Source organism: Harpia harpyja, chromosome 7 (assembly GCF_026419915.1).
Source record: "Harpia harpyja isolate bHarHar1 chromosome 7, bHarHar1 primary haplotype, whole genome shotgun sequence".
Classification (NCBI taxonomy): Eukaryota; Metazoa; Chordata; class Aves; order Accipitriformes; family Accipitridae; genus Harpia; species Harpia harpyja.
The window spans coordinates 14,365,863-14,380,921 of record NC_068946.1 but is presented as its reverse complement, the minus strand read 5'-3'; the positions used below and the strand labels follow the sequence as shown (position 1 = coordinate 14,380,921).

General features: G+C 43.3%; 1 protein-coding gene across 9 annotated transcripts in view; it reads right to left on the bottom strand.

Moving 5' to 3' along the window:
* The window catches only part of HDAC4 (histone deacetylase 4), a 265,136-nt gene that overhangs the window by 109,500 nt on the left and 140,577 nt on the right, over positions 1-15,059 (bottom strand). For all 9 annotated transcript variants that reach the window (XM_052791434.1, XM_052791431.1, XM_052791428.1 and 6 more), the window contains one exon: positions 14,684-14,928. In XM_052791434.1, coding sequence (XP_052647394.1) covers positions 14,684-14,928 — 245 coding nt within the window. The remainder of the gene's footprint in view (positions 1-14,683; positions 14,929-15,059) is intronic.

Below are 15,059 nucleotides of genomic sequence, written 5' to 3'. Positions count from 1 at the left end.
GACTTGAAGCACCAAAGGCTTCTGCCCCCATCCACTGTGCAAGTCCCCACCTTGGGTCTCCAAATCCCAGCACCTGGAAGATGTGCATGGACATACCAACCTAATGGGAAATTTGGGGTGGACGTCCCCAGCCCAGAGCATCATTTTTGGGCCCAGGAGGGATGATTCCCCCAGGGATTGGAGGCAGGGGTTCGATCTATTGGGCCCTGGGGTGGTACCTGTCAGTGCTTAGAGAACACCCTGCGTCTTGACAGCCAGCCAGGAGCAAGCTGGGCTGTGGAAAAGCAGATGACAAATGACAAGTGTCAGCAGCTTACAGCTTGACTAGGTGTGAATGGATCTCCATGGGGCTTGCAAAAGGCACTTCCCCTGGCACAGGGCTTCCCCCTTGAGTTCCACTGAAAATTGCTTTTTCTTAAAAAAAAAAAAAAAAAAAAAACCAAAGCTCAAACTAAGATTTACCACCTCCCAATTTCATTTGCACCCTCTCCAGCAAGATACGTGCTAAAGCCATCTACCTGGGCTGCTCTGATTATGCTTGCAAACTCCCCTGAACGCAGGAGCACACTGGCTCCCTGCCGCCCAGATCACCTTACACCCACCCGGCACTCTTTACATTGGCAGCTTATAAACTAGCAGATTGATTTTAAGCTGGCAACCTTAACCTTCAAAACCCTTACTGCTCTGGCGATAGATGAGATTTCTCCGAAGCTGGATTTAACGGGTGCCTGTGCTCAGATACCACCCACTGCTCCAGGTTCACAAAATCCTGTATGTGGAAAGGGATCAGGGCAAGCCATGGCTATTAAGACAGGGAACTTTGCTCCCTCGGAGAACATGTCTCACTCTACCCTTCTCCAAACCCTGAGAGCATGTGCGTACGCAAGACTCCCACCCCACATACACTGATTTTCCCTTCTCCCTTTGCATATTTTTCTATTTATGCTTTTGACAGCAATTTCTTATTTTTATTTGTTATATTGTACATTTGTACTATCCAGTGCTTCAGCCGCGGATACACTATAGACGATACACATAAAATTATACCATTCTATATAAAGATGCAAAAAAATAATGTAAGAGGTACTTTACAATCTGCCTGGCTATCTGCTGGAAACTTTTGATGGAGGAGTCCCTGCTGCTGCCGGTTCCAAGCAGGCAGACTGTTGTAAAACACCGAACCCCAGTTAGCAGAATTTGCAGTGATTGCACCTATGTTTCCCTTCCTAATTCTATTGAATTTTATGTAAACAACAAAAAACTCAGACTCTAAAAACCTACAAAAGGAAAAAACAAAAAAACCCTAGAGAAAACTAGTTATTTTTGTTTTATAATTAAGCAGCAGCTTCCACTAACACATCTCCATTTGGAGAAAGAGTATCTTTTCAGACTTCCAACAAGTCCACCACATGGTGGGCTTTTATAACCTAGCCATAGAAAATATGCAAATGAACAATATTTAATGCACAATATGTTAAAACAGGTTTTGTTATTTTTATGAAATCAGGAGCCTTTTCTCTCCATCTGCAGTCTCCTAGGCTTTGCGTGCTATGCTTCCTGCAATGGTTTACATACATTAGGATGCTTTAGAAGGAACTGTGCTTTCATTGACATCTGTAGTGAAATGTAAATGAAAAGACCAATTTGTATCTGGATGGCTTATAGAAGTTTCATTAGAGATGTATTGTTTCTGCTGATTTTGACCCCTGTTTCCACAAAGCCTATTCTTAACATAGTTTTCAAATCTTTTCAAAGTTGAAAAAATAAAAATAAAAAAAAAAAAGCAGCAACCTCTCCAATCATATCCATGAAAAGTGAAAAGAAATCACTGTGTTGCTGTCTGCTGTAGCCTCAGAAAACGACTGAAGAAAACCCATTCGAGTGCTCTGTCTGAACTGCAATGTCTTCTTACGGCATGAATATTTCTCCACACTTAGGGCTGAAAACAAACTACACAGACAGTATTTGACATGAAATATATGGTGCAGGCTCAGCAAAACGCAGGGGTGCTGGTGATGCAGTGCCTTTACCAGCTCACCAGCTCGGGCAATCCCGCTGCACAGACTGCATCCAGGTTTCACAGCTGCTCCAGGGACCTTGGATAAGGATTTAGGGTGCTGACCCAAGGAGAGGCTTGCATTGCTCGTCCTTGCTGCTACTGATACCCATCTTGTTATAAGAGAGCCAGCGGGATATAACTATCACATCAAATAACAGTTTTCTATGCAAAAAGGCCCTTATTAGCTTTAAAACTCTCTTGATGCTAGACCGTGTCCCAATTTTCTATTTTGGGACTAAAAACAATTTAGTTTTTTTATTTAAAAATGGATTTTTCTGCTGATGCTTTGTGAAAAAAGACCCATAAGCAGCAAGAGAAACCACCACCAACTAACAGGAGAGGCAGGAAATCTGCTAACACACAAAAGTTGTCCCATACACAAAATAAACTGAAACTTTAGAAGAATATGAGTTTCTGCTTCAGTTAAAGCAGTCAAGGCAAATTTTAACAGGTAGCAAGCATTCAGACCCGTGTGTGGTCAGCTGCAGCGAGGTCTTACCCCCCTCCCGTGCCACACATTAAACTTGTTCTGCCAAGGGAATACCCACACGCTGTGGGCTTGGTCTGGCATTTAACCTTCCCTTGACTATCTCAGTGGAAAAGAAAAAAGCCTACTGATGTCTAAAGGCAAAATGTTTCAGAGCTGCATTTGAGTGGGATGCAATCTCCCACACTCAGGTCTTTTGGAAAGTGCCTGAGTTAGGAATTCGTAAGCATCTCTTGAACTGCAATTCACGGCATACCAAGAGACGCTTAGGTGGCTCTGATAAGGATTATTAATTACTGAGCAAGATTGTGCTCACGTACCACATAATACATTAGATTTCTCTTGCTGGCAAATGAATCAACACTGACACCACAACACCCATGTGTTAATTGCGCATAGCTGGAGCAGTGTGTTTCTTCCCCAACTGTAATGAAATTTAAATATTTGAGAAATACAAAGTGATACACCAAGGGAAATCCCTTGCATTCAGACTAATTCAACTATCAATTTGAGGAGCGTATCACATGACAAACATGCACACTGTATTAGGGAGTGCAGCTAGGAACATCTGAATTAGGTGCTCTTGCCAAAATAAATATTTGTAAATATTTATAACTATGGGGATTCCTGCACATGTTTAATGTCACTGCTTCCACTATTTATGAAAACTGCACAAATGTTCAACTGTACCTGTAGTTAGTGGTGCTGGTGCTCCTTTAGCATATATTAATATATTAATAAATGTAATAAGAAGAATGTAGAGCATTTCCAGGTATTTATCAACTGTCAGCTAGCCATAAGGACTCAGCAGTGCAGTGGATTTTGCCATCACATTCCTCAATTGTCTTCAGTCGTCAAGCATGTCTACCTAGAAAGGGGACTGATACCTTATCAGTAAGCACACCATCAACTTCCACTGCACAAAGAAACCTCTTTTTAAGCAAAGTGGAGCTAAAACAGTTTCCTTTAGTTGTTACAACAGAAGTAGAAAGGTAATGCTCCAAAATCTTTCAGCAGCCTCTGCCCAGAAGCCAGACAGTGCCCTCCTGGGAAGCACATGGTGCTGACAGCCAAGATCCTATTGACCAGAGAGAACGAGGACATATTTCATGGAGACATGTTGCATTAAGACTTCCATAACCACTCCTCAATTTGCTAAATGAGTAGCAAGAATGCGGGTCCTTCCTGCATCACTGTACCTTGCAGACACCACCTTATTCTTTCCCCAGAAGCCAGGCACTGCTCTCTGCCCATGCTCCTCTGCTTCTTCCTTCCCATGCAACCATCATTTTAAAGGTGCTTCTGTCATTTACTCCACATACCATGATAAAACTGATTAAAATCTGCAAAGCAGGAGAGGTTTTGAAGCTTAGACTGCGGCTCTTAGGTTTTTATAATATATATTTTGAATAGCTTACTGCAATTAGTGGAAGGCAGGGTAAAACTATCTGTACCCGGACAGCTCACCCTTACTCATGCAGATAATCACACATGCAAGTCTGAGTGAACAACAGTTGGCATACTTATTGCCAATAAACATTTCCTGGGATCCAAAGTAGCTTAGTGTTGTGTCCAACCTCTAACTTGCATCTCAATCTATGCCCGAGATCATCTACTGAAGGTGCTCCAGCATGGTGGGATGTCACCCTGAGCACTTCTGCTGCTCTTTGTATTTGCAGATGATTCCTACTTCCTCCCAGCACAAGGCAGCTAGGTTATGAAAAAACACAGATGGAGAGGTAGCCTGACCCTCCACCTATGGGTCAGCGTTCCTCCTCACACGTACATGCAGTTTCCATCTCAGACCAAGGTCATGCTGGCATGGTCCAGCTTGTCACAATTCCAGTCTGAGGACTTCTTCTGGGCAAGCTCAGAGACTTCGAGCAACTGCTTCACCTGCCACCCCTGAACAAGAGGTTGGCCTTCTCATGGAGGCAATAGCTTCAAAGAAGTTGTAAGGATGTATAAGTTAAATACTAGCTTCAAACCCGACAATTTAATGCTAGACAAGACAAAAAAAAAAAAAACCAAAACAGATCTTCTCAGCACCCCCTGAACTTGTAGTCTTAAAGGCTGAGTTAAGGCATGACACAATTAAACACTTGCAGAAGCTTCACATAATTGTCCTCTCACCTAGCAGGCAACGAGGCTGAGGTTTTGGTGCAAAGAGTGTTTTTAAGACAAAACATCTGCCACCCTCTTTAGCAAAATTCTAGTTTTGGTGGGTTAAGTCAGGTATTCACAAGGATCTGGAGCTCAGATTATGTGAAAATAAAGGAAAATCGTAGGTGATGATCAAGAAAGAACTCGCCAAAACATGTACACATCAAATCACCCCCTCTGAAAAATCATTAGCTACGGGTGGAAGCAAAGCATGGATGTTGACAGATTTCTGGAGAACTGTTGTATTGGGTTATTTTAGAGCAATCTCAATGCTGGCCATTCCTTTGGCTGGACTCTCTGCTCCATGTTCTCCCCATCCTGTTTACTGAAGTCTCAGGCTGTGGCTCCAGTTTCAGGATTCACTCTCTTGGCTCCGTCACGGCGTGTTTCAGATAACTCCTGGAGCACCGGAGGCTAGTCAGAATTAATCAGTTGTACTGGGAGACGGGGCCGGGGCAGGGGGGGGAATTGTGGTTTTCAGCAGAAGCCAAGACACAAAAATCTGAAAGCACAGCTCAGAAGAACGAACGTCTATCATCTCTCTTCTTGGACACGTCAGCAGCTGAACATATATTCGGCATGCCCCCTTCCAGCTATCAGGCAGGCTGACAGCAGGCAGTCCTGTGCCAGAAGTTCCCGTGGGCAACATCTCTTCGCTATGCAGGGAAACAATCTTCCCAGCCGACAGCTTCCTGGGCAAGAGACTGATCTTGGTTAGACATATCCTACTGAGAATGTCTGGTGTTCAAGTTTATGAGCCTCAAATGTCTCCAGGAAAGGGAATGATGGTTATGTTCCCTCATCGCCAGCTCTAGGTGAAAAGATCCCACGTTATTAGTTTGGCAACTTACATATGGATATATAATTTTGTATCCCAGTTTCCCTCCCATCCCATTACTGCTCACCTCTCCTAAAAGGCTGAAAGCTTGCACAGCAGCTTCGTCCCCCTAAGCCCTGAATATCTGCAAAGGTATAGTGCTGAGAACGCATTTGTATGTACCTTTTGCTCCCTGATTGTCACTCCAGTCTAGTTTTTACCCTTTCTCCAGAAACAGAGTATCTGACAGCCTTTATAGAAAGCAGTGAGCTCCATTTGTAGTACCCAGCACGTTCTGTTCCTTCTCCCATTCTCCCCTCTAAAGGTGGAGAAAACTCCTTTGCGTTCACCTCTGCTGTGCTTTACATGCTTATTATTGAAGGGGAGGACAAATTTGTACACCTTGCACCAGACGCAGGGAAAATCCATCCGACCACGGATGGAGAAAAGGAATCTCTATAAATCAAAGAACCATATAAATTGTCCTGTAAAGGAAGGAGCCCCAGATGTTTAATGCTAAATGAGATTTTATCGTGCCACAAGTGATCAGACCGCAGTCCTCGGAGGAGCAGTTATGTCCTCTGTGAACTGTTTCGGGATGCAAGGAGCAGAGGAGCTGGAAAGGTAATGTTAGGCTAAAATCAATACCAGAAGCAGAGATTTAGGACACAGAGATCCTGTAATGGGAGCAGCTAGAGGAGCCACCACTGGGTTTTGGTCATTTCAAAGAAGGAAATATGAATAAAGAAAAGGAGAACCATGTCTGTGTCCACTGATCCACCATTCCCAATCACCTGTGTGAAGGAAGAGAGACCGAACCAGAAAGCTGGCAGCGATGGGAGACCTCACCGAAGCGTTCCTGCCAGGCTTCTCAAACAACCAAGGGAAAAAAACGGGCAAAAGCAGCAGCAATGACAGAGTACTTGCATCCACAGTACCACTGGCAGTGTGGCTGCTGACACATGGCATCAGCTGCCATTCCCATGCGATTTCAGGTTCAGCTCCATTTGACAGAGGGTGGACACGTGGGTGAAACGAACTGCAAAGAGCTGCTCTTCATCTGACATGAGGCAGCGACAGCCTCAGCACCTGTGGTGCCCGGAGGAAGGCTGCATGCTAAAAATGAATGTTCAACATCATCTGATGCTCGTGCGAGTGCAGCAGAAGCATCGTATTTAAAGGTAACACGCCACCAATGTAAATACCAAATATTTATTATTTTTACACACCGCCACCAGTTAAACAGGGAAGTTAAACATGGAGATTAATCCAACAACGTTGTTCATATTGTGTGTATGTGAGTGAAGTTATTCACAACATGATCTATGTTTTAAATGCAACTTCATTCTCCCATACACCAGCTCAATGTTGTTGAGAGACCATAAGCAGCAAGAGGAATGAAAAGTTTATGAATGTTAATTTTTCAGCGATGGCGTATATTAACAGGTCGATATTCCCAGCATAATAGAAGGATCCACTTGAGTATTTCTCTACTCCTGCCCTGATTCTCTACGTGTTCTCTTTGACTACTTCCGATCTATTTTATCTAGTTCAAAAATAAGATAAAATTGGAGTTGAAAATTCAGATGTGTGAAGTGCAAAATATTCCTTCTTCTGCTGTTTATTTTGAAATTCCAAACTGAATGGAGACCATAAGGTTTCTAGCTTTAAAAAAAAAAAACCACACACGTTTTACTGGGAGACAAACTTATCCTATAAAGGATGAAAGAACAGAAATTTGACCACTTCAAAAGCTGTTGGGACTCCACAGAAAAAGCAAGCATGTGCTACCAAGAAAAAAAGATCCTGTATCTGTTTGCCAGCCAGTGAAGTCTGCCATTTCTGCCATTTACATCAGATATTCAGCCTTCATAACACCCAAAAGTCAGCCCAATTTAAGTCCAACTTCAGGAGGTTAATTAACAAGGAAATGCACTGGATAAATGTCTCTTCGCTGGCTTCACGAAAGGAACATGGAGTGGCCGAGCTCAGGGGACAACAGGCTTTTCATCTCCCACTGCTGATGGATCAGAAAACCTCCGTGTTCTGCTGGAAAGCTGTAAACCCCAAAGCGAAGAGACTGAGCAATGGTGCAAGGACAACAAGGCTGGCTGTTGCCAACAGACTCCATGGACACTGGCACAGGGATTCACAGGATGAAAGCCACCGCGTCCGCTGACTGAAGTGAGATCCGTAACTTCACTTTTGACTGAGGTTTTTGCATCTCAAATGCTTGTTTATGCATCTCAAAGCTGGAAAAATCTGGAGTTTTCATGCTGATCCTTCCAGCCAAAAAACCATGGCCCATCTCAGAAGAAGCCAAAAGGAAATGTGTTTCTTCTACCACTTTTAAAATAGGTCTGTAAGGACCAGTGCAGACAACCCTTCTGGCTGAGCAATCCAGCTTCTGCCCAGAAACCACCAACGCTAGGTAGAAAGATGCCCAAATTAACCCAGCCTGTTGCATGACAACTTCTTCAACCAAGAGATAGGGCTTACCAGTGTCCAAGCTGCTATATGAATTTGTTGACATACCCACCCCCTCTGCGTGCAGATTTGTCCTCACTGTTCTTGGAAAAGATCTTGACTTTGGGCATGAGGAAAGTCACCCCCACCCTTCAAAGAGAGCAAATGCTCTGATCTTGCAAAAGCTTTCGCCAGGGTTACTTCCATCAGAAGTTAAGTTTTGCAGGATCCAGGTCTAAGTCTTGGAGTCAGCTCTGTGTACCAGAAAAATGAGGCAAGGTCACTGAAAAAAGAACAGGAAGCAGTCTAGAAATAGCAAGAGAGTACGGTACAATGCATTCAAGTAGTAACAAGGCACAAAATGTTCAGTCTGTTTTTTTACCACTGACTGTACCCAGCTGCACTTTTCTAAGATGAATAATCCTATCATGTCAGAATATAGACAGAGGCGGACACCTGGTATCTCCAGGCTTTTTAAGTTTCTCTTGAAAACGATGCAGGCTATGAGGAAAAGGCGCTCTGCAGAAGAAAGGCACAAAACTGAGCACAGGGAGTACCTCTGTGCTGTCTGCTGCAGGCAGGAAGGATGGAGCAGACACGCTCAGCAACGGGAGTCAGGGTATGGGGGGGGTAAAATGGAAGTTTGCCCTTCCAGAGTCCTGCCGAGTGAGGAGCAGGACACAGGGGGAAGGGGCATACTTTGCAGGAACAAAGGTGCTACCTTCAGTGTCCCCAGCCTGGGGCACGGGGAAAGTTCCACCCACCACAGCTGCAAGAGGAAAGCAGATGACACCAACCCCATCAGCAGATTTGAAACAAGCACATTTTTTCCTGTTAAGTAGGAATCGACACAGAGGCCACCAAAAAGAGGCTCTAGGCACTGTCAGGGCTACACTGAAAGCAGCCACACTAAAAGACGATGTGATTTGTGCCCAATGAGCTACCTGCATGCAAACCTGCCATTCCGAGGGCAGCTGCCTCCAAACGAAAGCAAAGAGCAGTTTCTCACCCTAGCATCAACATGGTACACATTAAATCTAGATATTGTTGGAAAGAAATTACGTTTTCTTTACAGCATTGCAAAATCTGTCCAGAAGATTCCATAAAAGACTTCTACTCTCCAAAGCAAAAATGAAGTATGGCCAGAGTTTCACCCTGTATCTCTGAGCAAGGGGCTAACACCTCAGATGTGTTACCTTCTCTCAATCACGGGTGGGAAACTACCGAATCATTTGAAACGCACAAAAACTAACAAAACCATCTCCTCATGCTTTATCTGAATGTTGAGAGATATATATATATATAAAATCAATGTCTGAAAACATTCCACGTATTTTTATTTTTTGGCATAAAGCCATTAAAGACCACAGCATACTGTTAAACATAGGAAATCACCGTCTTAATAAAAAGAAAACAATCTCAGAATCACTCCTCAGCAAACATCATTACAAAGATCCTTTCGCTGTTGCTGCTTATATGCAAACCCATGACTCCTCTGACCATCCTGTATACGTTGCATGTACAGACTAGCACTCTGTCTGCTACTGATGCACACAAATATCCTTTTCTCAGATGATAGGAAAACCAGGAATAGCTTGCGTGACAGAATTAACAACTTTGCATGCCTCCAGGTTAGGATTTCAGGTCCACGAGGAGCTATGAGGCTCAGCTGCTTGCCTGTGTTGCTACCCCATCGCCATCAGGACTCTTCTGGTGTCTGCTGTCATGTGCTAATGCTGACGTGCGTCAGCATCCTGAATAAGTTTCCGGCTTTAGCTATAAAACAGCCAGAGCTTGGAAGAGCCCTGCTCTGAGCTCGGGCAGTGCAGGGACGGAAGAGATTAACCGCATTACCCACCACGTCCTTCGCTTCTCTGCTGAGCTCACACTGCCCGAGGTGCCTCTCGCCCTGCCAAAGCATGGATCCTGCCCCCTTCAATCATCTCGCTCCGGCCCTTGACCAGAAGGCAAATGGAAAAGCTTTTGGTAACTTCCAGCTGATCTTGGCTGGGAACGAGTGACTCACAAAGGAAAAAATTCACTGCCGATTCCTTTGCAATCAAAGGTCAAGCAAAGCTCACACTGGGACCTATGGAGAGGCTTTCCACCGTCTCACTGGCAACAGCCCGGGTGCCAGGCTCCTTACTGCATCCTTGTTTTTGTTTAGGAAGGCAGATTTAAAGGCTATAAATATTGTTACACATCTGGTGAGGCACGCCTGAGCGGAAAATGCATCTCACTGAAGGTAAGCGGCTACAGGAGGAAAGAGCCACCGCCTCTGCCTCTAGCCAGCCTGCAGCAGCCTCCGGTGCTCACCAGCTCCAGCTTCCTTTCCTGCGCTGTTTTTGGATGTCAAACCTCGGCAATCTGCAAAGCTGCGCTGTAGTTGTGAAAGACAGTTTTCCCTATTTCCGTATGGTGTGAAGTCTTCATAAGGCTTAGCTTATTTTCCCTATGTCAGGGTTTTCTTGTTAGTCCTTACATGCAACAATCCTGCTCCCTCCATGTGCCTAGCTCTAACTGTGTCCATTATACTACCCTTCCACAAATATTATTTCACTCGTAGCCTGGCTCTCCAAACTGCACAATCTTCTGAAATTTTCCACCTTTATGTGGAGGCCGTTTCTTCCAAAATACAATGTCTATAAAAGCAAGGACTGATCGGGGGGGACAAGGGAAGGGATCGCACGTACAGGCTGACAGACTGTGACCATCCCGTTGTCTTCTCCTCTTGCACTAGGTCAGATGATTAAAACTGGTCTGCTGGAATAAAACCAAGTTCTGGAAAATGCCAAAACTTTGTATTTCAATAGGAAAAAGTTATCTACTTGAATGGAAAAACAAAACAGACATGCCAGCATTTTTCAAGCCAAATTTCATTTATTTAAGACGATCTTAAGATGTTTCTTACACCAGTGCTTTGTTTGGGGGGGGGGGGGGAGTTAGAGATGTTCCCCCCACTTAGTTCACATTGAGTCAGAACAGTTCCTCTGTTCACACCGACACCACAGTAATAAAAGCAAGAAAACAAACACAAAACGTGATTCTTCCTGTACTAGCTAAGGGTTTAACATTTAAAATGAGTAAGCTCTTTAAAATCTTCATAGTGCTGCTTGCTGTAACTTAGCAATGCTGGCTGTACGTATGTCTGTCCAAAACATAGAAGAGCTGCTTGAGAAATGCATCAAAACTATTTTTTACTTTTAGCAGCAGATGCCCAGCCACTGAATTCCTGTCGACAAAACTGTTCAACATCTATAAGTGGAAGAGTGCACAGGTACTTAAACCTGAACATCTTTACAAAAGAGGGATCCAATACAATGTTTGCTCTGCATATGTAACTGTATGCAGATGCTGGTCTCCTATATCCAAAATATGATTATGATCTAGCAATTGTAAGTAATAGGAATTAGAAACAGGCATCAGACAGGGTAAAGCACAGAAATTGCTGTTCCAGTACAGAAACAGATGAACAAATAAATGCTTTGCACTTGTTGATTAAAATGGTGGATGCTAGGCTGTAATGAAAAAAGCCAAATTAATTGATTCTAGATGGTGCTAGATATGCAAAACATACTAAGATGCAGAAATTCTCCCCCCTTCACAGAAATAGTTTACAAAGCAACTGCAGGATTTAATAGTATGATTAACAAAGGCCCTGATCACCTCCAAGGAAACCAGTGCCAGTGAGAAAGTTAAAGAACTGCCATTTTGTTTGACATCAGAGTAAGTTTAGAGCTTTGATGTTTGCATTTTTAATTTTTTGTTTGTTTCATTAGATTTTGAGGTTGTTCTGATGCTGAAAATTCTAACAAAACTGCAGGAGCCCTGAATTTTTGGAAAGGAAGTAAGTTTGCAAGATGCACAATCACCTTGCAATAGCTGCTGAAACTTTGCTTTCTGAATCAAAAAAGCCCAATCCCAAGGTCAGGGAAGACATTGAAGATGTCCAAGCATCAAACCTGGTGCAGCAGTAAGGTGCACTGCAAGATCACTCTAGTCATCAGTCATTACGCATAGTCTTAATCCACAGAAATCTGGGCAAGATTAGGTTCCCAAGCCTTTTCTTACCCAAAGTGAGACTTCATCTTTAGATAAAGAAGAAACCTGGGAATATATGTTTGCAAAAGTGATGGACGCACAACACCTTCATTACAATACCATAAACTCAGGGTACAAAATACTTTCAGCTGAAGAATCTCATAACTGCATTTCTCAGTCTAAATGATTTCTGCATATTGAACAGTTTGCTTTGGAGACAGGAGACTAACAAAATTCTTAATCTCGTCAGTGACGCCATAAGGCAATCATCAAATGAAGCTAACTTATTCAGAGCAAACAAAGAGGATGTCAAGAATTTGCTTTTTCCTTCATGTATTTAGTTTAAAGATTCAGTGTTTGAGTAAACAGAAAAGATAATAGACCACATCCCCACTCCTGCTCCTCCCCACGCCAGAGACATGACCAGCAGTAGCACATCTGCTTCGACCTTTTTCAAAACAGGCAAGTTGGCGTGCTGTGCACTCCCTGCCCATGGCATTAAAAGATGAGGAGAGAAGCAGTACGAAGCATTTCCTTGATCCAGCGTAGGTGCAAGAGCAAGCCCTCCCTTGTACGGTTGGAGCAGTGCAGTGTGCATGCATGCATGTGTGCATATGGGAAATGTACCATGCACCTTGAGCAGCTGATTTTTAAAAAACACCTGAATTCCTCCAAAAAGAACTCTGCATCTTCATTCAGGACAATTTCTATACCAAATTTCAGAGTTCAAACCCTAGTGCTTCACTTACACAGGGTAAAAGGTTTTTTATTTGCTTTAATATCCCACCTGCTTTTTTCATGAGCCATAAAGGAGCTGAACAGCTCGAAGTTCAAAGTCCAAATACAAGATTATAAATTTTGGTTCTCTGGACAAAAATAATAGCTTCCTTGCACCTACAATCACTGCACTTAACACAGTTGCCAGTTTCTGAAAGTTGGTTTAATCTAAGAGTCATCTAAATGTGGGCTGACTTATGAATGCAAAAAGTATGTTTTCCCAAAGAAAGTGCATCATAATTACATGTTGGTATACGGTTTTTGGTTTCTTTTATTTGTGAGAGATCATGCGGTTTATTTCAATAATGCGCTGTTTTATTTTTAAAGCAATTCTGGGCACGATGACACATGTACTACTATGGGAGATCACCTTGCAGGTCATCCTTTTTCATATAGGATTGCATCATTCCTATTTTAAGTTTTTCATCTAGCCAAGCTTACACATTAGAGGAAGAACTTCATTACCTAGCAGTCTAGATATACCATGCTAACTGGCTTCTCAAACTTAGATCTCGACTTCCTTCTAACACAGACTTTTTACCAGAATCAGTCGTAGCTTTAACACAAATGAGAGCAAATATGTTCCTATCATCAGTGCTTCGAGTTTGTCCATTAAATCTGAATGACCCTTTCTTATTTTTAACAGACAAATACCTAGTCACATGCAATTACAAGGAGATAAGGGAAATATTTGTCACAGGTATTTCCCATCCTTTCCTTTTGAATGTACTACATGAACCGCAGATGCTGTAACTATTCTTTTGCTATTCACACATAAATGTGTACATAGACACGTGTATAATATGTATACACACGTATATACACTTATAATGCATACATATGAGTGCCTATATAAATGTATTTACACACATGCACCTCCCCACACCTTTGTCCTGAAGAGAGCACAGAGGACCCACTAAGGACATAGGCATTTGCTATTAATCAGTCTTCAAACAGCAACTGTTCTTACAAACCCAGGCTCGTATCTGTGTTTGAAAAGTCTGTAAATAAAACACCATTAACTTTTAATCCTATCTTCCCCACTCTGACACGTATTTTGTATTAAAATGAAAGTTATATAAGGTTGAATTGAGGTTGCTTTTTAATATTACATTAACATTATTTACCATGTGCAGCGCTAATCCCCCTTTGAAAAGAGAGCATTTTAGCAATTCTGAAAGCTTATGTTACCATAGCAATAGTCTATCACTGTGAAATATTTATATAATGTCTAACGTTTTCACTATGCAACAGCCATCTTCTAAACTGTACTTCCTACTTATCCTGTGCGTTACGTTTCCTCTCCATCCCATGCGACAGAGCAGCACAAAGCACCTGGCCGGTGCCTAACTTGCACCGTGCAACTCCGAAAAATCTCATGGTGTGCAGACCTACCTGCACCTGCTGCATCTGTGTTTCCTATTCCTGCAGAGACAGTAAGGTCCAAACATTTGGTTTGCACCTTGCGCCGAAGGCATACGTCCAGTGAGCAGTTTATATGCCATTCTACTGCCAAATATGTGATATTAGTAACAGGTAAGCCAAAAGCCCTCCTGCTGGGTTAAATTCTACTGAAATTTCCCAAATTCAGGGAAAGCAAGTCACCTGTTGGCAGCGGAGCACAGGACTTCTGAATACATGCAGACGGGTGGTTAACATTTAACATGACACCAGCTTACCTTGCTTCCTCTCCTCCACCCTATCCCCTTTTTAAGTCTTGGTGCTCGCATCCCTTTACAAAAGACCATTCTCTAAACAGGGGTTACCAAGTCCAGCACAGGATCTCCACCCCAAAATAAACTAGTTGGTGCATCTCCTCCTGGTGAGGGGATGCTTTCATGCAACACGCAACACAGGGCTGCCCACCGCTTACTTTGATGTGCTCGTGCAGCTGGGCCTCGTGCTGCCGGGAGAGCTGCTCATGCTGCCGCTGGAACTCAGCGATGAGGATCTGTCTCTGGATCTGCTGTTTCTGCTTGAGTGCCAGGAGCTCCTGCTGGAGCTGCTGCTCCCGCAGCGTTGGCTCCGTCACAGGCATGGAAAACTGGTGGTCCAAACGTAGATCCATCGGGACTGAAGTTGGTGCAACTTGCAAGGGCAGTGCTGTGGTCACATCAACTACAACATGAAAACACAAGAGGAGAGATGAGTGTATTCCCCATTCATACAGGGATCTAGTTCTCATACTGTGTCCAGCAAAGACCTTGAGGAACCATGGATTGAATCAAGAACAGCACCACTAAACCTGC